Below are 26,885 nucleotides of genomic sequence, written 5' to 3'. Positions count from 1 at the left end.
TCATAAATGCTTTAAAAAATGAATAGCTACAAATATTATTCACAGTGTTAGCAAAATTTGAGTTAAAATAGTTTTTTTAATCTTGTGTTAATATTAGGCATTTTTAATTGATGCTTATTTAATTTTAGTTTAGCATATAAAAAAATTGATTATTATATTCCGAAGGTTATTATAAATACAATGGCTTCACTTCATGAAATATGCACTGCTCCCTACATTGACTAAAATGTATCATTAAAAAAAACTGGCAACAAATTAAAAATATAATTTGCAGTAAAAATTGAATTAATTGAATTATTCTTAAATGCAGTCATAATGTTTTTTACATTAGCTTTTGCTCATGAAAAGATGGTTAGTGTCATTGTGGAAAATGTAAAGATTATAAAATATAACAGCGCCCTCTTGTGGCCGTTAATAATTCACTCCATAAAAGAAACGTGACCGAGTGACGTGGACGTTGTTAGCATTTCTAATCTATTTTAATGATCTTAATTTAATTCAAGTATTTTTTTATTATAATATCTCACAACATCAGATCTCTAGTGACGATTTGTTTGGTTTACAAGCGCTATCGTCAAAAAAGTTATTAACTTTGTTGGGATCTAAATATTTAACTTTATAAAGGTTTTGTTGCAATGTAAGAGCAGAAGACAGACTCTTTATAGGCCTGAAAGGTGCAGGATTTAACCTTCATTAGCAAATGTTTCTCTAAACTTTTGATGCACAGACAGTGATAGCCACATGATAGCAGTGTCTAAGTATTTTAATAATATTGTAGAAAAATGGTGTAGAAAAAAAAGACATGCTTAAAGATTTAGAGAGTTCACTCATAAATTAAAATTCATTGATATTCACTCACCTCATTCTGAGCATATCTGCACAGAGAACTCAGAAGTACATGACTAGAAGACACATCGCTGGTTTATTAAGACTGAATTAAATGAGAATTAAATGTCTTTTATTTACAAAATGTGATAACAGAAATGCAAAGACCAATGTAATTGCAGCATGGACTATATATTTACATTATTACAGCCCTGTGGCCAGACATCATGTTTTTGCATCTTGATTAAACGTCACGAATAATGACTGGCTAATAGATTCAGTGTCCGTACTGCATTACTTCAGTGTTGTTTCTTTCTGCTAAACTTGCAGTGAAAAGCTCTTTTTTTGACACTGTTGTATTGGTGTTGCAAAGCAGCAATTAAAACACTAAAGCTCTGTAGTGTAATGTTTATTGTGCCTAATTTCGAACAACTGAAACATACAATGGTTTAGACATGTATTCTACTCCCTGGAATTTAACATGACTACATACAAAGAAGCACTTTTTGGCATTAAAAAAAAAAAAAGTTTGGCCTTATTTTAGTTTACTCCGCATGGAAGTGCCATCATTGTTAAAAAACAGTAGCTTTGCTTTAGGAAGTATACTCCCCATCCATTTAATTTTGCTTTTGGTGTAAAAATGTCACCATGATATGTTATGTTTCAAGAAAACACTATATCCTCTAATGCATGTATAACCACACAAGGGGTTTACACCACAAGTAGGCTACTACTTGTGAAATAGTAAAAAGAAAACAGAACATTCAAATCCAATCTGACATTTGACAGCTTTACATTTCATATTGGGTCTGACTTCAGCATGGAGTGTAAGAGGAACACAGGGTTATTTTGCAAACACAAGCATAATCAGAAGATGCATCAGAGGCTTGAGCGTCAATAAAAGACACATGACTACTGACTGTTCACAAGTCTCCAGACGCAGCATGAACTTATAAATGAGAGATGACCATTTCTGGCTGTTCAGGCTGAGACATTCATACCGACACCGAAAATACATATTTGAATAAATATATTAGTATCTGTTTTAAACTAATTGTACATGGGCTATTGTGTAGCAAAATACTTTTCAGTGAGTAAAAGGCTCTGTGGATTGCAAGTGTTTATAAAAAATACCCCTTCATTTTGACTAAAATATCATCTTCACTTCCCTGTAAAAATGTCTTTAGACATTAGAAACCATCTCTGTATAAAATTTAGGAAAATAGTGGAATAAAAGTCATTTTAATCTCATAACAAGCTTATAAAACAGTTGAAATAGGAAGAATTTTGACCAATGAGAAATTGTTACCAAGCGATCACTGCTTCACAGCTCCTCTACGCCATAAACCTCCACCATCGTCGTTTTCCTTCTCGTTATTTTCTACATGTGTCTAGATGATGACTGCAGAATCTACTTTGATTAAGTACCAAAATATTTGGGACACAGTTTTTAAGATAAAAAAAAAAAAAAAAAACACAAAGAAGAACCACTTTAGTTACGAACTCTAAAGCCAGTTCCAGAAATATTTGGCAACATCCGTTGTTAGTCTCCTTACTGGTTACCCCAGTATGAATAAAAACACCTTTACATCAAAACTTCAAATCTTGAACCTTTTAGACACAAAAACAGCATGTGTTAATTTCCGAATACTTATATGAACAGAGAACTAGGCTAAAATCACAAATCACTGTAATCCCATAACGCACCGTCCATTTGAAAACGAAGCTTCTGCTGCGGCTGGTTATTATTCCTGTCAATGCTATGGGGGTAGCTCTACATGTTATAAAATTCAACAGAATCATCATTTTTTTAATTATTTGGAAACAACCATTTTAGTATTGCAGTTCCCAAATCAGTGCTCCAACAAGTGGATCCTCGTAGAAAGCCCTCAGTGGAGTTTAGGATCCTGCGCACACACTGAACTACTTAAAATAATGGAGGTTAAGTCCAGATCCTGGGGCTCGGACCATCCTGCACGGTTTAGTTCCAACTCAACACGCTAGGACCATACGGTCAAGCTCTTTGGAAATCACCGGAAGGATTATTAAAGCAACAAAACTCCACAGGAAGGCTTGATCACCAAGAAAGAAGCATCTCGAGTCTAAAGCCAGGTGTAGAAATATATTAAATCTCCTGAGTGATGTGCTCATGCTGGTGTGAACTTAGACAAAAGTAAGGAAATCATGACGGACGCCTGTCATTCACCAACTATCACAGTCACAGTCATGAGCACGAACCTGCTCTCCAGGATAAGTGTTTCAAGAGCAGTTTCACAGCTTGCAGTCACACCTTCTACGAACTGTCCTTCAGCATAGTGGACTTCACTTCGATTAGGCAATGACCCACCATCCACCTCCTCTACAATCTCAGTCTATAGGCCCCTGAAAAATGAGCTTCGCCCACTTTTGGGTCAGATTGAGTTGGGTAGCGCAGAAGGGGCAGGCGGCGTGGAAAGCGTGGGTGCCGTGCGGTAAAGGAATCTCCGCCCAATAGCGGGCTGACTTTTCTGAGCACACGTGGCCGCAAGGCACAAAGGCGTACGTTGGTGCGCCGGTATCGACGTAAAAGGCTGGTTCGCATCCGAGCCAGAGTGGCACGTAGGGGCCCACGGTTCTGCACATGGGACACTCTCTTTGAGCATTGGGGTCTCGTTCAGAACGGTGGCCCCAGTCGTGGTAGCCGTGAACGTGGCCACAGGCGAGGTAGACCCAGGGCTGCTTGTCCTCTTGGGTGGGGCCACTGGCCAGGGCACGGCTGCAGCGTTGCATGCTGGGAAAGGCCAGGGTGTTGAGTCCCACGGGGCACTGAGGCCGGGCTGCGTTCAGCTCCTGGCGCAACGCCTCCAGGTGCTTCTGAGTGGGGGTGTGGAAAAGACCGTCGGCTGTGCGCCAGAGTAACGTGGCTCCGCACAGATCAACCAGAGAGCCGTCCTGGAGCACGTTACTCTCACTCTCCACCTGAGAATAGAACAAGCATCTGAGCAATGCATTCAATACATCCTTTTTCAAAACATGTCCCATGTTGGGTTGCGGGGAAACTGGAGCCTATCCCAGGATCTCAGGCCTTAGGCAGGGAAACACCTTGGACAAATGGCCAGTCCATCCCAGGGTTCACACTCACAGACAGTTTTATACTCGTAAACATGCAGAGCAAATTAGTGGAACGTTGTTACATTTCTCAATGAGTTTGATGGATTAACCGATGGATGGATATTGTTTTTCGATTTCCGATACTGTAAACTTTTGTATACTGACACATATCCATGAGGTTTAATCTATGCCTCAAGTATTTACTTTTAACAGTGTGTTTATTATTATTAGCAAAAGAGTTGATGCAGTGTGGTAACAATGCAAGAGTGCAAAACCATATTTGTCCTCCAGGAGGAGCTAGAGGTTCGAAGACTCAAACATACTGCCTCTAACTGGTTTACTTCCTTTCTGCTTCACTTTGCAAACTGAACATATTGAAACAAACATGATCTGAGTAAGACAATATCCATAGGTGCTTAAAATCAACAACTTAATCTAGAGCACATGAGTAATCTAGAGTGTCCAATGCACGATTTAGGGGTCATCCTTACCAGATAATCAAGTCTAGATGATTTCTGCAATTGCGTAAATTTGAGTTTGAATTTATAACCACAATTGTCAGAGTAATTGTGTGTATTGATGGTTGGCTCCTCTGTGAACTAAAGTGAGCAGATGCAGTAGACATACTAACCAGTTTGCCCCGAGTTTGAGCGGATCGTGTTTCTCTCAGTGTGTAAACATCTCCACACACCGATATCTCCCTCCACACGCCAGGCTTGGACTCCTGTGTGAACCCGCCCCTCGGGTGCATGACTAGCACACCATTGGTCGTCAGGCCGTCCATGTGACCATCTGGATTCTTCCATTTGGCTGCTTTCTCCTACAGAGACACTTAATTAGTATACATAAACAAAAATGAATGCACTGCACTCTTTTTAGTTACACATGGGTGACTCATTCCAGTTCGCCGGACACACCTATATTTACCAGGTAAGTTTAGATCAGTTCCAGTGCATCAGCAGAAGTGGATACTCCCCAACACAGCACATACACAAATATGTGTGTGTGTATATATATTAATAAAGTTACTAAGATGAGAAATGGATCCCACAGACAATTCCATTTCAAGATCAGGCGAGAAAACACACTTACTCCGAGAAATATATTCTTGGATGTATCGAAGCCTGCAGCGTAGATGCGCGCGGTGTAGGGCGGGTTACGTTCACACACCACCCGGCAGGCGAAGCGGGAGATGGTGCTTTGAGTGATGGGTGTGTCCTCACCCTCCCCTCCACCTGACACAGTGTCAGTCACCACAAAGTCAATAGGGCCCTCCGTTGATCGTCCAATCTGACGTACAAAAAAAAAACAAGATATATCAGATATAACTTACAACTAATGCTCATTTCTAGCAACTATCTGAGTTATATTTCAGGTCATGACAGAAATAATTTTAGGAGAAAATTATTCTTATTATTGAAATGAATACTCTGAAACTACACACACACACACACTTACTTAGCTATCTAAATGGGGACATTACATAGACTTTGATGGTTTTTATATACTGATAGTTGCTGTAATATAAGATAATCCTAACCCTCAGAAAACTTTCTGTAAAAAACTTGTTTATTTTGATATTAGTTTTACAAATAAGGACAAGAATAAGATTACAGTGAGATTAATCTAGAAAAAAAAAAAGGTATCTATGCCCACCACAAAAAAAAAAAATTATATATATATACACATATACATACAAACACACACACACACACACACATTAATACTTTTTGCTTACATTTGTGGATACAGTAATTATTTTTTTTCCCCAGAATATTTTGATGAACAAAGTGTGAAAGTGCAAAAATTCTGAAATGAGTCAAATGTTTTGTACAGTTTTCAGCAGAGCAGTCCCTACACTGTTTTGTCTCAGTAGTAAACAGGACGAAAAACAGTCATGCATGTGCCGGGACTTGTTTGAAGAGCCTATTTTGGTTTTAAAAGAGGGGTGGAAGTTCCCAAGAATAGAGAGGTGCTCATTGCACTAAATCCTGTTTATAAATACTTGTACTGAAATAAAGATGCAACAGTCTCCACTTTATTTCCTTTTTATAGAGTGTTTCTGTTTTGTCCCTGTGGGTTGCTGCTGGTTCCTGTTTTTGCTTTTCTTCCCATTTGCTACAATCCATACGACTCTCTCTCACGAGCAAACCAGACAATCACATACGGTTGGGTATCCATTGGGTTTTATTCGATACCAGTGCCATTTTGATACATTTTAAAAGGGAACCGGTGCCTAAATCGATACTTCTATAAAAATAAATATATAAAGCCTAAAAAGGATAACATTAAAGAACATTAAAAAGATTTAAAATAAATCCATGGTTTCACACGCTCCTTGGATGCTCTCATTTCCCAAGCTTCCCTTACTCTAAAGCTAATAAAAGTATTTCATGATCTGGGTCATTATTTAATACAAAACCACACATAATGTTTCTACTGTATCTCTGTCACTCACTGATATTTAGTTAAGATGAGTGCTGTCTGTCCCTGTCTTTAATCAGTTCTGTGAATTACTGTATGATCGTTCTTTATAAAGTAGCAGCAATGTCATTTGTAAAGTACAGTCTTAGGCACATTAGTATTTTCACCCCAAAAAAGGGTTTTAAGCCAGTTATTTATATATTTTGTTTAAGTGAGTAGGAAATATGAGTTAACATTTCCAAACATTCATTTTGCCATTCATTGTAATAATAATCTAGTGAGATTGTTGAATGGACAAGCAGTCTGACAACAGTCTGCATAACACTACTGTGCAAAAGTCTTAGTCTTTGTATAAAGTAGGTATAATTAGATTAAGTATATTCCATAAGTACCGGTGTCATATTGGTACCGGGTTTCAGTACCCAACCCTAACAATCACAGATCTTGATTAGCCATGCTAAAGATCAGACCTCAGAGTATTGCAAACATAAAAGTTAGACAGAAAGAGATGTGCCTTTGCACTGAAGTTATGCTCAAAGTAACAGTGGAGAACAGATTTCAAAGAGTTTCTTGTTTTGTGAAACAGTACCTGGAACATGTCTGTGTCTTTGTCGTGGCTGTACTCCACCACCACCGTCTGGTTTCTGGACAGCGTGTAGGAGATGCTGTGCTGGCCCTTACAGTTCACCGCCTGTCACAACACAACAGAAGCATCTGTCAGGGAGGATGTCCTGCTACAGTGGCACGCAGAGAGGCTTTGCTTTTTTAAAAGACATTACAAGATTTTTACACTTTCTGAAAAAAACACTGTGAAAAACATGCCGCCACAATTCCAGGATGTTGCCATGTAGTATCTACAGCTTTTACTGTGGTCTTTATGCTGTTGCTATGTCTATAAGATTTGTTTGTCTCTTTCATTGTGTCTGATTAAAAAATAAATAATAATGGGTCAGAAAAAGTTAAAAGTAATAATTTAGGCTCATGCCCCAAGTAAACTGATGGATCCTTTACTTATAAGTTATACAGCTAATTTGCTCAATTAATAATCAATTAAGCTTAATGCATAAGAAATGCACATTTTGACAAGCGTTTAGCAGGCGTGACAAGAACTAAATGCACAGTTTAACTTTTGAACTTGACCCATTTACATTGGGCTGCTGAAGAAGTGACTGCAAAGGTAATGAGGAAAAACAAGCAACCACCAATTGCCCTTCACCCTACTAAACCTGTAAGAGTGAAAAGGTTAGAAAGCAGCACTACTCATAACTCAGACCTTTGTGTGCGTGTATAAGTTTGTTCAAAACTAAAATGCCACTGTAACAAATGTGCATTTGTCTATGTGAAACACACCCCATCAAACATTCATTACTCAGACAGCTGTCATACGCGGCTTGTTATAAATAAGTCATGATTTAAGTCAAGCGTGTAAGTAGAGGAAGAGATATGACTTAAAAAAAAAAAAACTGTAGAATGGTTTGAAGACTATTCTATATCATTTCTACTCAATGTAGTAAGTAAATTAGCATTCAAAGATAGGCATGCATGATCTGAATTGAGCTCATTTCAAAGAGCATTGTGTGTGGACATTATTCTGGTGGCTTGAGACAAAACCACAACATTGCATTGTTTAAAAGCAGCCAAATTCCCATCATGCTTACTTCTCGCTTCCCAGTTCACCCTTTCTCTCCTCTAATCTGTGATTTCCAAATTACCCACATCTCTATCACGTGTGCTCATGAGGGAGTGGAAACTGGGTCATGGTAACTACACTAGTGTGCAACAATGGAAAAACACAGCCAAGAGAGGAAGGTGGTTTGTATCTGTACAACACCACCACCACCACCACCACAGCCCAATGCATTATGGGGTTAAACACTCAGTGTTCACCTCAGGACTGTGTGAATACACATGCACATAACACCATTCTCAATAACACCGGAGGTCATAAGCAGTTCACATATGCAAACGGAAAGCCAAAATTTCACGCCCCACCAATGTCCTGTAATAACCCAGACTAAATAGTGCTGCTGGGTGAGTCTGTTATAGGACAATCCAATATATACGAAGAACTCCAAATCAAAATTCATTTTGAACACTAATATGAATATTGGAATCATTTAAAGATGTTCTTTATTTTTAACACACAACTTTTCTAAAAACATGCCATTCATACAGTTCGGTTCTCACTCCGTCTCGAAACTCAATTATCAGAATAGTGTTTGAATCATTTCCATAAATTCAGTTTTTTCTGGCCCTCTCTGTTTCAGTTTGAGTCATACAAAAATGTTTAGAAGTCCCAGTGTATCCTTTTACATGCTTTAAAACGTGTAAATAAAACAAATGGCACTGTGGCATAAAGAACCTTTGTCAGTAACATCACCTCCACGACAAAAAGTTGCACATAAAAACATGCAAAATAATATATAAATAACTGCATGTCCCAAGTTGTCCCCTGCACGGGAACGCTATTTGAGCCTCTTTGAAGCAGCAGATTTAATGTGGGCTGGTGCTGACAGATTGCTTACTAAAGATCGACAGCGAATGGATTTTACTAGGGCTGCCCTCGACTAAGAATTTTTCTGGCTGACTAGTAGTCGTTCATTTTAAGGATTAGTTGACTAATCACACGTTTATTAATAAACCATTTAAATCATTATAATGAGCCTTTAATTGCCTACATAGCCTAATAAGGGCTCAAACACACACATAAAGCACACAGGCAGAAGTAATGATTATGAATGATTCAGGGAGAAACAGGAAGGAGGCTGCATTAACATTTTAATTATTTGATAAACTCGGGCTTTCTTTGTTTTCGGTTTAAGAGATGATCTCAGCAACACAACTCACCATTCCTGAGTGGATGTTTCAGTCATTACATAATCTGAGAATATTTGTTTTCCATCTGAATTTGTTCATTTGAAAGGAGAGATTTCACTCTCTAAAGATATATTTTTAATGTCTGTAAGGCAAAGACATACAGAGTTTTGTACTCAACTTCAGAGAGACCAAGACCGCAGAAAGCACGTCATGTTTGCTTTTATTATTTTACAAAAGTGCCTTTTTTGTGTGTGTGAGTGCAGTCTTGCATTTATCTTTATGACCAAAGATGTTAAATATTTAATATTAATTATATATTGATCATTAAAGTTAGTTTGTTGACTAATGTTAACAGAAGCAACTTCAATATTTTAAAATATACAAGTTGATGTTGAAATTAACACTAACTAGATGGCCATCTTTAAACATCTACACAAAGGCCATAGCATTGAAATTGAAAACATATGGATATTGTATGCATGTTTTCACACTTGAATTGCTTTATTCTAGAGCACTTGTCGCACACCGGGCACAATGTGCAGTGTCTGAGACAGCAGGTATCAGGGGTGACACACACCGGACGTGTCGCGTTCAGTTCAGACGGCAGTCGAAAACAGTTTAACCAGCAAACGGACAAAAATTCACTTCAAGAATGATCAAAAAGTGGCGTAGATGAGTTTGAAGTTTCGTCGTTTAAAAAAGCAATATAGAAAGAAAAAGCATGATGTATACTACAGCTCTCTATAAATGAAGCATTCTTTATCAGAGGCACAGAAAGACAAAGTTTCACTGAAAAATGCTCAACACACAATTTTAAAGATTAGGGTGATGTCATCATATTCAGTAACATTGATCTGGGACAAATTTTATGTAATTTAATATAAAACTGCGAATGGCGGCAGGATTTATTTCGGCTAAATCAACATATCAGTTTGCTTTCTCTTCACTGCTAACAAATGCATTAAAGTGACCAGCTGGACATAAACTAATGCAAATAGATTTTAACAATAGTGACATTTAGCATTTGGGGCAGATTAGCGTGTCTTGGTCACATTGTTTTAACAGCTTGAGTTGCTGCTAATGTTCGCGTCCTCTCAGCATTTTCACTATCTCAACAAATTAGAATACTTCATAAAACGAAAATAAAAAATTTAAAAAAACATTTTGTGAATTGTTGGCCTTATGTTCATTTACTGTACATGTACTCAATGCTTGGTAGGGGCTCCTTTTGCTTTATTTACTGCCTCAATTCGGCGTGGCATGGAGTTGATCAGTTTGTGACACTGCTGAGGTGGTCTGGAAGAAGGTTTCATTGACAGTGGCCTTCAGCTCATCTGCATTTTTTGGTCTCTTGTTTCTCATCTTCCTCTTGACGATAGCCCATAGATTCTCTCTGGGGTTCAGGTCTGGTGAGTTTGCTGGCCAGTCAAGCACACAAACAACATCATTTAACCAACTTTTGGTGCTTTTGGCAGTGTGGACAGGTGCCAAATCCCGCTGGAAAATGAAATCAGCATCTTCAAAAAGCTGGTCAGCAGAAAGAAGTATGAAGTGCTCAAAGTCAAACGGGCGCAGTGACTTTGGTTTTCAAAAAACACAAATGGACCAACACCAGCAGATGACATTGCACCCCAAATCATCACAGACTGTAGAAGCTTAACACTGGACTTCAAGCAAATTTGGCTATGAGCTTCTTTTCGTTCCAATCAACATTCTGTTAACATGCTTGGAAACAGCACTCTGTGAACAGCCAGCTTATTGGCAATTAATTTTTGTGACTTACACTCCTTGTGAAGGGTGTCAATGATTGTCAGAGACCATTTTGAAGGCTCAGAAACCTTTTAAGATGTTTTGAGTTGATTATCTAATTGGCATGTCATCATATTCTAATTTGTTGAGATCGTGGATTGGTGTTGGATCGTTGGCTCTTTTGTTAAATGTGTACCAAAATCATCACAATTAAAAGAACCAAAGACTTAAACTACTTCAGTCTGTGTGCATTGAATTTAATACATGAGTTTCACAATTTGAGTTGAATTACCTAAATTAAGTTTTCCTCGACATTCTGATTTATTGAGAAGCACCTGTATAATGGCAGCACAGCTTCTCAGCCATTCCAGCAATGGACACAACACAGAAAGACTACAAAGCATGGATTTTTGCTGATTAGTTCTGGCAATCGACTATCGTGCCTATACGACGGTCGACCTCTAGTGCTTACGCCATTTAATGCTCGAGAGATCCTTTCCCCAGTGCATAACTTATGGTTATTTTCTTTGTTCTATAAATTTATGAACACCATTTCGCAAACAGTTTCTAATGAATGTGTGTAAAACTACAGGCGCGAGAGTGTATCAAGACAGAATGGAATGAAGTGCACAATATTTTATCAAATTTATTAGACCTTAAATGTGCAAAAGAAGTGAGCAACTGAAATAAGACAGAATCCCTTATTTTTAGCTTAACTAAAAACAAAATCCTATAAGTAACTTTAAAAGTTAACTTTTATCATTTTTATCTAAATCGCACGCAGGTATAGTCCAAAGCTATATCAATTATGTTGTGACAGTTGGGTATGACCAGTCCAGTTTAAAATTTGGGACGCTATTGTTCGTAGAGCATTTGTGCCCAAACTGTAACAAAGAGGCTTGAGGGTGAAACCATTGGGCAGCTCTCCACATTCACTGCCAGATCACAACAGGGGGTCCCATAAATCCACCCCCCATATCCCACCCACTTTACAGTTGGCAGAAAAGACCCCAAACAATAGGCCTAGTGGAGCTGCACCCGATGGGCAACAAGGTATATGAAGCAGCTCCATCTGTGAGAAGCAGGGCCTCGTGTTGTAAACCATGATGAGATGAGATACTGCAACCACAGGATCCAATTCAGCTCTACTCTCTATAAGTGCTAGACAGCCCTCAATGCAAGAGGAACAACTCCAACCTCAGCCAAATCCTCCAAGACATCCATGAACAATCACATATTGTTCCTGGAATAGTTTAGTGACATTTTGTGACCCATTATCTGAAAGGAGTTCACGGGCATGCTGTGAGTAATCGCAGAGCCTGTTCTTTGTTCAACTTTAACATTACAATGATGCAGCTGCACTTGTGTCACTGCTGGAGAACTGGTCGTTTTTTGGTTAACCCTTTCAGACTGACGCCTGGAGCCACAGAAGGCCTTCCACCTCTGAGCGCCGTGACCCCAAAGAGCAGCGTGATTCACATATGCGCTAGGCTATTTTCAGCTCTGACGAGGCACTGCGGATGGATAATAAGCAGCCAACAGTAACAAAACTTCTCCCCAAAAAACAGCATGCCAGCTAGTTTCATGGAGAGAAGAAAACATTCCTTGCGTTCATGGGACTTTAATTAAGGAGCCTGTGTCTTTGTATAAAACAAACATGTCACAAATATATCACATTATTTCTTTTTAAAATGACAAAACAAGGCTCTATAGTGTGACCATTTCAGTCTGTAACTGAAAATAATAATATCAGTTTGAACCCTAACACTGGTGTGGAAATTATGATACTTAGTATTCATGTGACTGCACATGAAATGCTGAAATAGAGGGCAGACCAAGGCTTTCCTCTACTGACTGGCAATTATTTTTACCAGGCTTGGCAACGGTTTTATTTGATGGCAAAAATGGTGGAGGAGGCATTTTTAAAAACCATTCCTGAGTGCTGGGTTTTTAGACACCAAGGCGCGTTCTGTGTGAAACACCCCTTAGAGTCTGCACAAAAGAAAAAGCTTTAAAAAAAAAAAAACCTCATGTCTATGATAAACGTCAAAATGCAGTCTTGTTAGGCAGCTCGCTAGGTTTTGGAACAGAACGAGAGTCACACGATGTAATGAAGCAGCTCTCATTGAAAAAAGATCTCCTCAGACAATGACGGCTCTTGGCAGGTTGTCTTTAGCTGACTGGAAGAGTAGCAAAATTACATCATAATTCATCAGCCACCAACCACAAAAAAAAGAGACCCAAATGGATAAAATATCATGTTCTCAAAAAGTTAAGTCACTCGAACAAAAGTAATGAGTAGATAATATGTGGGCTAAACTTGAAAGTTGTGGCCTGGCTACTCAAAAGTGTTCAAACAGATCTCCAACACAATGTGACACATTAAACTTCTGAAGTATCAGAAGGAAGGACAGTCTCTGTGAATTTCAATAACATCTGGAGACAGCAGAGTGTCAGCAGGGATTAGTATGAGAGTAAACTTCTTACAGCTCAACCCCACCCATTACGTTTAGTACCACCCTGTAAATCCCTGAAGAATGTCCCAGTAGCAAGCTGACGTTTGAAAGGTGGGGTCAGGTATGCTATTGTAGCCAGTGCGGTGGAGTAACTAAATAAAGGTTGCAATCTTCCTTAACCAAACACTGCATTGCACAATTTACAACTGGGCATGAAACCAAAATACTCCACAACTTCTCTGCTATGTGGAGTTAAGTCTGGTGAAAGAATTTTAAGTTCCATGAATTGCCGTTGCATAGTTGATTCGGGATTTTACAAGCATTAGAACAGCATGTGTTGCTCATGCGCTTGCATGGGAACTGCATGGTTTAACAAATAAAGAGCAGTCCCTTAAGTTAGCCTTTCTCCACGGCCCACAATCTAAAATGAGTTGACACACCACAGCTGTAAAATATAAAATGAAATGCAATCTCTTCAAAAGGGCAAAGCATTCGGTTGTGCCATTAATGTCAAATTATTTATAATAGTATATTATTACAGCATAAAAGCTGGTAACTGGGATGTAGAGTGAAGGTAGGGCCCCCAAACCCCATCCCCACAATGAGCTGTAAATCATTCAAGTTTACCCCAATTTCTGATCTTCTGATCTCCAAACCAAAAGTTTTGCTTTCTCTTTGGAGTGTTACAAGCTCTTGGTGCATAAAGAAGATCAGTAAAGTTGCAAAGACTAAAGTCTCAAATCCAAAGAGATATTCTTTATAAAATTTAAGACTCGTCCATACCCTCCTAAAACAGCTCGTTCAAACACGCCGCCACATCTATGTCACAATATGGGAATAATTGCATAACGCTGCCCAAATGTTCATGCAAAGAAAGGTGGTGAAACCTTTGATTCACAACTCCATGTTGTGGAGACACCGTTTCATTGTGAAAGCGAAACTACTTTGTTTAGCCTTCCAAAAGAGGACACAACTACAAATCAGTGGTAAAGTTGTATTTACAACACTGTTCCAGAACAGTTTAACACAAATATTCAGATGTGTGCAGCACATTTTATGGAGGACCGTTTGCTGATCCTGGTAGAGAAGATGACAATGTGACTCACACAGTCTGTATGTTTACATATGTAAAGGATTTGGCACTGATGATTCAAATGCAGGTTTTGAGCAGTGTAGAGCAGCGGTTCTCAGTTCCAGTCCTCTCGCCCCTCTGCTCTGAACATTTTGTATGTTTCTCGTATGCTTCAGTCATTTGTTCTATTCAAACCTAAGTGCCCTGCAAAGTGGACATCACAGGATATTCCGCCATGATTCCAGTTCGAAGTGAACGTATACACTCCATTGAATGTGCACTGAAGTGTGTTTATTTACAGAGGTGTATGATGTCACATTTGTCCATGTGTGAAGACGTTGCGCAAATCCATTAATGAAATGTTCCAGAGTGAGGTAAACGTCAACAGATTTCCCTGCTCAGGGAGTAGGGAGCAATGAACACTGTGTAGGGACCATGTCAATGGGAAGACATTTCATGCATGGAGCTCACTTCTAACAAGCTGATTATCTGAATCAGGTTAACAAAGAGAGACATACAAAATGTGCAGAGCAAGAGGTCGCGAGAACTGCTCGTGTAGAGTAGCGCTTGTTGTATGTCGTATGTCAAAAATGCAGACACGCTTTTAGGTGTATGCAGCGCAATGTGTAAAGACACAGTACAAGTCATTATAATCAGTAATTATGTCCCTACTGGATGCAACAAATGGCTCTGTTGTCTTGTGCTGCTGTGTTCTAAACGTTATGTTACGGGGTTTTTTTTTTTACCTTAAACCGCATAAACACATTGCATTACACCAAATACACAAAATAAATGTTCTTTTTAGAAACATCATATAATCACTTTTTAATGGTAATATGAAGTGGAATTCTGGCTAAAATAAAATAAAAAGTCAGCACACAACACACGTAGTGAAAAGCATTCTCACAGACGATTAGGTTTCCCAATTATAGTTTCTGATATGAGATTACCTTGCTGGCTTGTGGGGTGTTAAGGATGTGTACAGTGCTGGGTTTGACACCGTTGGCTTTGGCTCTTTTGTAAAGTGCGAACCGGCTTTTCCTTCGCCCTCTGTCTCCATTGGGGAGTGAACCATTGTACCTTTTTAAAAAGAGAAAAGCATAAATTAGATGACATTAGATGAGGAAGATTTTTTGTCTTGTTTCAGAATATCATTTTCCATCAAGTGGAAATAGTGCTTCACAGCTTTCTATAGATCCCAGTCTGCCACATGAGCAGAGCAACACAGACAGAAAGCAACTCAGGTTTCTGCAGAACTGGAATGCTTATCCTTCAAAATGAGCTTTGTAATTAACATGCTTTTGCACAATTATTAAACCACACTGAAATATCCCTATAGACAGTACACGCCATGTGCTTCAAGTATTAGGGAAGGGGCTCTGCGTCATCTACAACACATACTCATCACCACACAAGAGACTCGTGATAAAACATTACAAAACACTTTCACTTTAAAACAACGTTGCTTCAATGTGTATTATGAGCTAAATGCTCCGGGTTCACTCACTGTATTCAAATCTGAATAACTAAATGTTTCTGTCCACAAGATATACAAATTTAAAATCATAACAGCATGTCACCAAAAACAATTAACAGCACATTAACAACTAATAACTCAAAAGTTGTCCTTAAGTTTTACACAGACACGCACGCAAAAAGACCATCTGAGGTTTTAACAAGAACACTGCATGCAAGGACCAGGTACAAGGTTTCTTTTCTACACTTTAGGATCAACTGAGGTCTGAAACTTTTATAGAGAACAAGTGTGGATTCACAAAGTGATTTCATGCCATTGTCTTTTAATTCAAAGTGCAAAGTGGCTGATTTTATTTTTATTTTTTTACCAAATCTTAAGAGGCCCTTGTGGGTCCCATTAGGAAATGTTCAAATTGGCAAAGTTCATTTAAAATTCAGACCTCTCTGTTCCCAATTATGATATATATCGGAGTAAAACTGCTTCTTGAACATGAAAATTTTTGTCCATCAAAAATTGACTGGATTGTTGTGGATTGCCAATTACTGTAATGGATTCATGTGTATAAAAAAAAAATATCATGTGCAGATCTTCCCTTGTGCAGGTTCCTTTTAATGTTGAATGCAAACTTAGTATAATCTGGAAACATAACTGTCACTTACACATAGTAAAGAGAAACGTGCATCATAAAATGACACTCATTTTAAACTCACACAACATTTAATTAAACCCAATAGATTGTTTAGTCAAGCTACTCATAGTTAAACACACCACAGTGTTCAAGACTCAGACTAAATGCTGTCATTACAGAGACTTCTTCCCATTGGCTCCAGCTCTTAATGTTAAAGTAATGCATGACTTCATTTTTAGAGGGAACAAGACTTTAAATACTTGCTTGGTCGTGACTAACGCTCATTTGAATTGTTCTAGATCATTAGACACAGTGCCTTGGAAGTCTGTCTAAAACAGGTTTCCTTAGAAGGCACCTTCATAGGCAGCTGCTTTAACTTTCTGGTTCGACCAGCATGATGTGTAATGATGTCAGTATGAAAAGTGAAACACAGTTTGACATGCCATGTTAAGGATGCATTTATCTGAAAAACAATAACAGGTTGGATGCGAGAAATAACTACATAAATAATGTTAAACCCATTTTGAATTTAAATTACAACGATCAGGGAGTTCTCTACATCCGAGATTCTTTAGGTTTATCGCCTCCTTTCAGAGGTCAGAGATTGAATGACACTTGATTGTAAGGCCATCTCAGCGAGTTGGCAGAAACTTTAGAGTCAGCGAGATCCATCTCCCTATCACAGCTATCAGTCACAGAGGAAAGACACCAGTACAAAAGGTGCATTTTCGAGGGTTGTAGTGTCCCACAAAGTCTTATCAAAAAGCTCAGTCAGTCTAATGAGAACAATGAACAGAGAGAGGAGGACTGGAGGCTCAGATGTGCCTGTGCCCAGATCAATAATACCCTCTTTCAGCCTCGGCTCTCTGTGTGCCAGCAGCCAATGCCAGGCAACCAGGGCAGCGGAAAGTTGGTACCATGAATTGTTTTTTAGTTGTTTTTACACAAGGAATGCTACAATAGGTCTGCTTGGCTCATACAGGTTATTAAATTCTATAAATCAAACATTCCAATAACATTTCATGCATAATTTCATGCATTCTGCTAAATTTTGAACCATGTCACAGTTGTATAATAAATGTTTATTCACTTGACATATAAGAGACACAAACCACTTCTACTGATAAACCTTGATTTTAGTTTGAAATTATGATTTATTATTCATTTTTATCCCCTAAGCTATGGTCATATTTGTCTTTTTCAGCTCATTTTCCTGGGGGAAATCACCTGGGTTTAAATCGACACACCAATTACATCACAACTTGTAAACTATAATCTCTGAATTCTAGATGATATGCTTGCAAATATTTTTGACATTTAAAGCTGACATGTCCCTTTCATATTTAAAATGACATTGTGTATTAAATAAGAAACTTCTTGCAGCACCTTAACAATAATAATTTATGAAAATGATTACTTCAAGAAACTTTTTGAAAACGTTACGTGTGTATCTAGAAGCTGCGGTTGTTGTCTTTTTAAATGCAAGTTGCCAAATAAGGAAGACAACCACAGTAAGGATGTGAAACGCTTGTGTTACAAAACAAAACATGAGACTCTCTCCGAGTAATGTTAACCACAAACCTTCTTAAGTTTACTCACACCAAAACCACTACGCTATTATAAAAATAAAATAAAAAAAACCCGTAGGAAATTCCGGAGGGAACCCAGGGCGCCTGCAGCCAGGTTGGCTACAAATTGAAGACTGAAACAAAGCTTTCTGTGCTCTTCGATAAGCAGCTCCAACAAAAACATGCATATCTCAGAGCCCATGAAATTCATCTAATTGTGGTTTTAACCCTTAAAAGACTGACATATGAAAAAAAAATTTTTTTTGAAATAAATTAATTTTTTTGTAAGGTTTTTATGACTCCTATACAATAGTCTGTGAATATGGAGGGATCATTTAAGGATAGAAAAACACCAATTATATTCAGAGGCCCAAACTGAGCAGAAAGATGCAATTTGTCCATTTATATCACGTCCAAGATGCGTTTAAATGTTTTGTTTTATTAATCAAAGCTGTGTAGCTTTTGTGGAGGCAAAAAATATAATGGATAATCAAGTAAATCAAAGTTGCTTCAGTTCAGTAAATGTTCATCTTGAAATGCTACTAGCAATGTTAAAGTTAATCTCATGTTTGCGTTTAATAAAGTACGACTTCACAACACAAAAAAACAACAACCTGAAGCTGGACATTTTTACATTTATACTAATAAGTATTAACCACAAATCACATGACTGTAGATTGTACACAACACTTTCTGTAAAGTTGTGATCGTGTATATATAGCACATTTGAGATGCTTGAGGTGAAATATCTCAGATCCAGAGTTGGGATAATTTTGATTGTAAAGCTATTGCACATTTGGATTGCCTTTATCGGACACATCCAAACCAGCACATACAGAGCATCTTTTGACTAACGAGGAAGACATCCAACAAATGCCCTGCTCTAGATCACGGCACATCTGTGATTTACAACCCAGCAGAGCAAGAAAACGAGACGGTCTCTGTGCTCAGTCACAGAACAGGAGGGGGAACAAATAACTTTAGTGGGCTGCTTCCGAATTCCTCCACCGCCCTTCATCTCGTTGTGACTTCCCGTGCAGAAAAATGAGAAAATCCCATCAAGATCCGATCTCTGAGGCCAAAATAAGAGCCTTCAGGATTAAACCAGTTCACAGCTAAACCATCCACCCCCCATGATGGAGTAAAACGCACATCACATTTCTAAATCATAGTGATAATCAACCTTAGAGAAGATTTTTCGTGCATAAAAATAATAAGTGCATACATGTATTTCTCGGAGGCTCGTGAAGCTCACAGAAAGCGCACGTGTTGTATTTGTGCAGTAACGTGAGTGCGTGGATTTTAGGAGCTGTGTGTAAACAAACTATTTCCGTACTCTCCAAAAACGCAGTTATGAACTAAACAGAGGCTCAAAAATGTGCTTGAGGGTTTCTGAAGAGCCCTTTTGTGAGATTATTAAAGGCACGTCAAAGAATGTAACTTAGAAACAGCGCATAATAGAATCAAAGTCGTGTCAATATTGGACAAACACGAGGAAAAATAGCTGCGCGTGCGGACTTACCCCAAAACCACGAGCTCGCCGTACTTTACGGGCTCTTTGGTGGGCGTACAGTGTTCCTCTTGACCCGGTGAAAACATGAGGCTTTTCAAACAAATACTCTCTCAATTACACGACGAAACGGGAAGAGAGACTTCAAAGGACGCTCCAGAGTGACAGATTTCCCATTTACTTGCTCCCAATCTTACTTTTCAGAAAATAAAACAATAACAGTTAAATCCTACATCCAAGAGATATTTAAAAAATAATAATAATAAAGCCTCAAGTCTCGGAGACGTTTCATTATAGGAGTAGTGAATAACTCTACGCTTCCATCCGCCGTAAGAGAAACAGTACTAGAAGGGTGGACCGTACCATTCACTTAGAACGACTTTACGAGGGGAGGCATACGAAGAAACTTTCCAAAAATTATAGTGACTATTCTCATAGCTTTATTGTTGGTTGGTGTATATTTAGATTCGTTAGAGAACGGTGTTTTCTCTGCACAATATGAAATGGAAAATTTGATACTTTGATATTTCAGCTTTTAAGCTAAAAAGAATAAAAAACGCACCCCCTCTAACGGCACGATCCAACACAGCGGCGGGTCTTAGGCGGCACCTTCAATTATGTAAACAAAGGCTAAAACGTCGACACATTTAAAGTAATATGCTTGGTTTCGAGAATTTTAAAAACAAATCTTATCGATTAGAAATAATAAGAATAATTTGGAAAAAAAAAAGTTTTTTATTTATTTGTAACTGTAACTCCTTTTGTGAAAGAAAAAGCCCACATATCAGTAATCAAATAAATGTGTTTGCTTTTCCACTGATTTAAAACAAGACCTCTACGTTTTATTGTGTAATACAGGCACGCTCACCCAAAATGCAAGGTATGTCATTATTCACTCTCATGTCAAAGTTTTTTTTTTTTTTTTTTTTTTTTGGCAGAACACAAAAGAAGATATGTTGCAGAACATTGTGGCCCAAAGAACATTGGACCCCCTTGGCTCTCATTGCATAGGGATAAAACGTATTAATATATCTTTTAAATCCCATTAGTTTGCAGTTATCATTTTTGTAATATGTTGATTGTGATTTGCCTTTACTAATAAATTATTTTGACTTTCAGAAAGCCCATGTGCTGCCATAACATATGGAAATGATGCAATAGGGTCTGAGAATATAAACTGTTGACCTGATGTGATTAAAGCATCACCATCACCGCGTGAAATGCTGCCAGTCCCATCACAGACATCATGCTGTTCTCACAGCTCAGTCCACATGAATCAGCCATTTGCTACAAGTTTGCTTTTCATCCATTCATGCCTTCACAGAAGAAGCATTCAGATTCTGTTTTTAGTGATGGGTTGGGAAGTCGGATAATAGATTTACTGAACCTGTATTTTAAACTTTTTGAGTCACTAGAAATGTTTTGTTCGTTTGTTTGTTTGTTTGTTTGTTTGTTTGTTAAAGGCAAGACACCGCGGGTGAAAAGAGAAAACATTTTGACTAATAGATATCACCACACTTCCCCAGATGATTCATCACAGTACAGTGAGACAAGTGTTTTGTATTACAGGTTTTCTGAAATGTTATGTTATATAACATGTTATATATGCAAATGTGGCATTATCTCTAATTTGCATACATTTCCAGAATATAAATCCAAAGTTCTTGTTTCATTCAAGAGTCAGAGGAGGTGTTGGACGTCTTTGTTTATGACTCCATAAATCAGAAAATACCGTCAACAGCAGTAAGTAAGTAAAATAAATATTTGTCACGTTTTAGGAATAAAATGTTTTATAAATCAGGCAAAAGATACAAACTTGCAGCAATGACAAGAAGAAACCATTTTGGGTTCACTTTCAATTAACATTTATATATAATAACTGTTTTATTCTTAGAGTGAAGAACATTTGAATGATCTAAAGAACCTTTTCCATTATAAAATAAATAAATAAATGCATAAATTAATAAACATTTGCCTAGTGGATATATATATTGACAATTAATGACAGTTATTCGTTTGTGGGGTTTTGTATTTATGTATGTATATATATATATATATATATATATATATATATATATATATATATATATATATATATATATATATATATATATATATATATATATATATATATATATATATATATATATTTCTGACACATTAAAGGATGAGAATGTCTCTCTTGCTGAAGTTTATATTCTCATTCAAGTGCATGTTGTCAGTTTGCTTCCTCTAAATGAATGAATGCTCAAATGGTGTTGTTATTGATCACAGGTGGTGGGCTTTTGCCAAACCTCACGATCAGCCGCTAAACTCTATCACTCCTCCGTGTACTTTGATGGTTGTGTAGTCATCCACATGTTCCTGCTGAATGTGTCACCTCCACACTTCTGTAAAGGCTTGTAATCAGCCCACACTTTCACCACAGTCCATCCAGAGCAGCTGGGGGTTTTTTTGGCGGGTGTTTCACCTCCTTCACACTCCCTCGAAAAACAACAGGGCTCCAAATGACTTTGTCACAGCTGCAATTCATCCATTTGTTCTGTAATCATTATATGGTTAAATGTCACAGTAATCCATTTAAAATGTGAAGAAATAAGGAATTATATTTTGCTTGAAGACAATGAAGCCTTCTTACAATATTTAAATAAAAACACACTGACTGTATTTGTTGTGCTGAATTAATGCTAATGGGAATTTGACTGAATAATGGCAATTACTACTACGCATCTGGACTTTATATATATATATATATATATATAAGTCCAAATGCATATTAGTAAAGCGAGGTTGAGAGAGAGGATAGGCTATAAACAAGCTTCATTTACATTTTACAATAACTAGTTAATTAATTCATTCATTCATTTCAACTGAACATAAATTTCACCCCATACCTGTAATACAGAGCAATTGACCAACGTGCCTACAATAGTTGAAAGTGTAAACACTAAAATAATAATTTAAAAGTGTCTCAATAATGAGTCGTTCAGTAGTTTGAGGTGGTTGAGATCTTTTGAATGTTTTTGAGAGAAACATCTTCTGCTCTCCAGGGCTCCATTAACTTGATTCAAGTTGATTGAAACAGTAAAAACAGCAATACTGAGAAAAAGTATTATTTTAAGTAACTGTTTTCTATTTAAATATATGTCAAATATAAATTATTTATTTATTCCTATCATGCTAACACTGAATTTTCAGCAGCCATTACTCCAGTCCAGTCTTTCTTTGATTTGGTGCTCAAGAAACATGTCTAATTAATATACATTTTGAAAGTTGTGCTTAATATTTTATTATGTAATATCTTTGACGAATAGTAAGTTTTAAATTATAAATTGAATGATCCTTGCTGAATAAAAGAGATCATTGTATATATGTTTATATATATATATATACATATATTATATATTTATAATCTTACTGACCCCAAACTTTTGAAAGGTCTCTCTTAAATTAATGTCTACTCATCTTCACCGATAAACAAACTAATGTACAGAATATCCTTTTGTTTTGTTTTTACAGAAGCTCTTTTACCTCGTTACTTTTAAAATACATTAATTTTGAGAGAACTTTAGTGAATCATCTATTCAGAACATCCCAGATCTTGTGATTAATTACTGCATCACTAATCTCTTTTTAATCAGTTAGTTGCACGGTAGGCGCGTCCAAAAATCTGCTTCTATTGCTCTTACATCATGCCACTTCTGACCAAACAAACACAAGAACACAACATCGTGCTTAGTAAGTGGATAAATAACAATGGCGTGTCAGTGACTTCAATGTTTCTCATCTCTGCCAACATGCTGACAGCATCCTATGAGCACATGTGTGTTCAGAGTTTTTACAGAAGTTACAGTCGACCCTCTCCCAACACCCTCCACCCCTCCACACACGAGCCTGGATGAAGGATCAAAGACTCGCTCGCTCATTCCATCTTGATGGATAGCAGATGCAAAGAAAGGCATGTGTCTGGTTCAGAACTTTGAACTATGAGAATATAACTGCATATACAATTTATGAGCATGACGCATGACAAAATGTTTGCGCAATTTAAAGTCAAGATCTGGACTAAATCATAATTTATTTTTCTATCATGATGCATAAACACTACTCAGGATGATCTGAAGACAACATTGCAAACCTAGTTTATTTTGTGGGTGACTGTCAGGGTGTTGTTATGCCATTGCTATGCTGTCTTTTAGTGGATCCCTAGTGCTGAAGAACTCAATCTGATGATCACAGTTATGAAAGTTAAGAATGGGTATGACTAACAGTGACTCTTTCTACGACAGCAGAGTCAGTAAATGATGCTGTTATTAGTTAACCTGTGTGAGTCTATCAGTCTGTGAGAGCTTCAAGAATATCTTTGAGGACGCTGACTCATAAAAGAGGTCAGATTCAGGTCAGAGGAGTAATGTCTCGCTCCGCGCTCATGTGATATTTTACACCACTCTCAAAATGAACACCTTGAAGCAAGAAAACCCTCGGATTTTAAATTGATATGTTCATAATCAAATATCTAATTCCATACTATCCCTACCATCTCTGCAGTATAGACTATGGGCTTATCTAATTTTGAAATGAAGTTGTAAATTAGTGCATTTAAAACAATTATAATCAAGTACTTAACATGTGCTTTAATAAACATAAGTGTACCTCTTTAAAAACACATCAATATATGAGTAAAACGTTTAATTTGTCATCATTACTTTTTAAAACGGCTGCCTATGTGTTAACAAACAGTCATGAAAGGGTGCTCTCTTAAGTATAGTAGCCTTTTATTTCAGTAATGTATAAATGATGATCCAAAGGAGATCTGTTTGTAGACTTGAGGGTAGACCTAAATTGACTTCTTTCTTTACCCCAATATTACCCCTGTTGTTTACATTTCCTCCCAGGAATTTTGGGATTTCACCCCAGGAATTTTGGATGATGGTTTTAAGCGTTGGTATAATTTGGGACTTATTAGGTTTGGGGATGTGTTTCTCAGACAATAAATTAATATAATTTGTGGAATTAACTCAGAAGTACCAGTTGTTCAAACACAATTTTTTTCGATTCCTCCAACTGAGACATTATATTACTAATAACACAACACTTGTTAGAAATTGTGAGATATCTTCTATTGAGAGGTTATTATTTTTATCATCCGGAAAGATGTCTTATGGTGCTGTGTGTTCAATTTCTTCCTCTTGATACACAGAGAATTCAAACTAAATGGGCGGAAGAGTTAGCTACTAATATTGATGAGGAAACATGGGATGACATTTGGTCTTGTGCTAAGAGAGTAGAGATTTGTGCATGTACAAGAGAAATACAATTTAAAATCATACACAGAATCCATATTTCTCCTAACCACAGGAATTTTTTTAACCCCTCTCTATCTGAGGTGCTTTAACACATTGTTTGTGGTCATGTAACAGACTGCAAAGGTATTGGTTTTTGGTGCTGGGAGAAATGGAAAAGATTTTTAATAAGGAGTTGGATTTTTACCTCATTGGTATTGGGTAATCCCAAATAAATGCATAGTTTTGTCTGCTAACAAGAAAGTGTATAATATTCTCTCCTTTGCTGCCAGAAAAAATATTTGACTTAATTGGATTAGTGATAAATCTATGTATTACATCAAAAAACAGGCCTGTTTTATAAAGTCTGGACTCTGGCATATCTGGATTATAAGGATCCTCATCTTCACACTATAATACACAAGGAATATTGTAATTGTGTAACGGTTTAGGCATTTAACTTTTCTGCCCCTATTAATTAATTTTTTCTCTCTTTCTGTAATCTGTTATATATGGGATAGACCTGTTTTATTTAATAATCTGAGCAATGTGTGTGTGTTTTTGTTTTTTCTTTTGGGTGATGTCTTGTTGTTTCTGTATTACAGTGAAAATTCAATAAAAATAATTATTAAGAAAAAAAAAACAATAATGTACAAATAACTCCAAGAACGTTTTTTTTTATAATCATATGGCTTGACGCACACTACGAGTGCACATTTAAGCACACTTCTTTTCCACAAGGGTATGCTGTATACTGTATGTTAAAACTGAAAAAAATGCAATATATGCAACAGAGGAAAACGTGTTGTATCTCAGAGTACGGACAACAATGCATCAGAAAGCTTTCAATTCTCTATTAAGGAAGGAATTAATTTATTATTATTGTTTTATTATTTGACTTTCATGGTGGCAAAGCAAGCAGCCTAATGGCTAAACTGAAGTAATGATTCATTCAGTACGTGAGACACATGTTGGTTCAAACGTGTACATATTATACCCACCAACAAACTTTAACAGCTTTATGCAGCACCATTCTTATGTTTGCAATGCCCAGTTATCTCCACTCTGTGAGCCACACTTTGTAAACCACCGCTCTGGAGTTTCATGTCATTGCTGTAGTATTGATATATGTCCACACAAAAATGACTGGAACAGCAGAAAGACACTAATTAGAAGGAGAATGCACACTTTTTGGACATACATGGGGTTTTACTTTACCTCCATGATGCCAGTATATGATGGTAACATGTCTATGGTGATGGTGTCATGGACAGAGGCAGGTCTGGGATCAGCCGACTGTAGGGAATGGCTGGAATGTGCTGAGACTGTGCTAGCGAGTCTGCTGACCTCAGAGCCACAGACGAGTCTTGTTGTTGTCCTTTAACTTGTTCTTCACCTTTCATTGAAATCTAAATCATTGCAGCTTTGTGGAGCAAGACAAAGATTAGTGAAAATGTGTGATGAAGGCTACTTTGAATTTGAAGCATTGTGTGAAAGCTGAAGTAGGTAACTTTTGTAAAAATGTATTTGTGAAACCTGTCATTATGTCCTGTCCTGACAGTAGAATATGAGACAGATAATCTGTGAAAAAATCAAGCTCGTCTGGCTCCTCCCAGTGGTCCTGTTGCCATTTGCAGAAAGTCATCCGCTCCCGGTAAGAAACAACCAATCAGAGCTGCGGTCCGTAACTTTTTTTTTTAAAACATGATTTACAAAATGTATATAATAAGCGAGTACACCATGAATCCATTTTCCAAACCGTGTTTTTAGCCTTTCCTGAATCACTAGGGTACACCTATAATAAATGTTTATATTCGGACTATTTCAGATTGCTTCAGGGGTACCGCAGCGGAGTAACTCAGTACCTTTGTGATTCTTCATAGACATAAACAGAGAGAAGTAGATCCGGCCACGATGTTCTTCCACAAGATGCAAGCAGTTCTGTTTATTAACCGCTAGAAAAGTTACCGACTGCAGCTTTAAATTA

General features: G+C 37.4%; 1 protein-coding gene across 1 annotated transcript; it reads right to left on the bottom strand.

Annotated features, from left to right (window-relative positions):
• Positions 1-1,219: 1,219 nt before the first annotated feature.
• On the bottom strand, positions 1,220-19,970 carry LOC127933411 (E3 ubiquitin-protein ligase pellino homolog 2). Its single transcript, XM_052530410.1, has 6 exons — positions 19,629-19,970; positions 15,384-15,513; positions 6,929-7,030; positions 5,008-5,205; positions 4,547-4,735; positions 1,220-3,783 (listed from the first exon to the last, which is right to left on the bottom strand). Exons 1-6 carry the CDS (start codon positions 19,703-19,705, stop codon positions 3,193-3,195), a joined length of 1,287 nt encoding a protein of 428 aa, XP_052386370.1. The 5' UTR covers positions 19,706-19,970; the 3' UTR covers positions 1,220-3,192.
• Positions 19,971-26,885: the final 6,915 nt, after the last annotated feature.

The sequence above is a fragment of the Carassius gibelio genome, chromosome A17 (assembly GCF_023724105.1).
Source record: "Carassius gibelio isolate Cgi1373 ecotype wild population from Czech Republic chromosome A17, carGib1.2-hapl.c, whole genome shotgun sequence".
Classification (NCBI taxonomy): domain Eukaryota; kingdom Metazoa; phylum Chordata; class Actinopteri; order Cypriniformes; family Cyprinidae; genus Carassius; species Carassius gibelio.
This window is presented reverse-complemented; position numbering and strand designations above follow the sequence as displayed.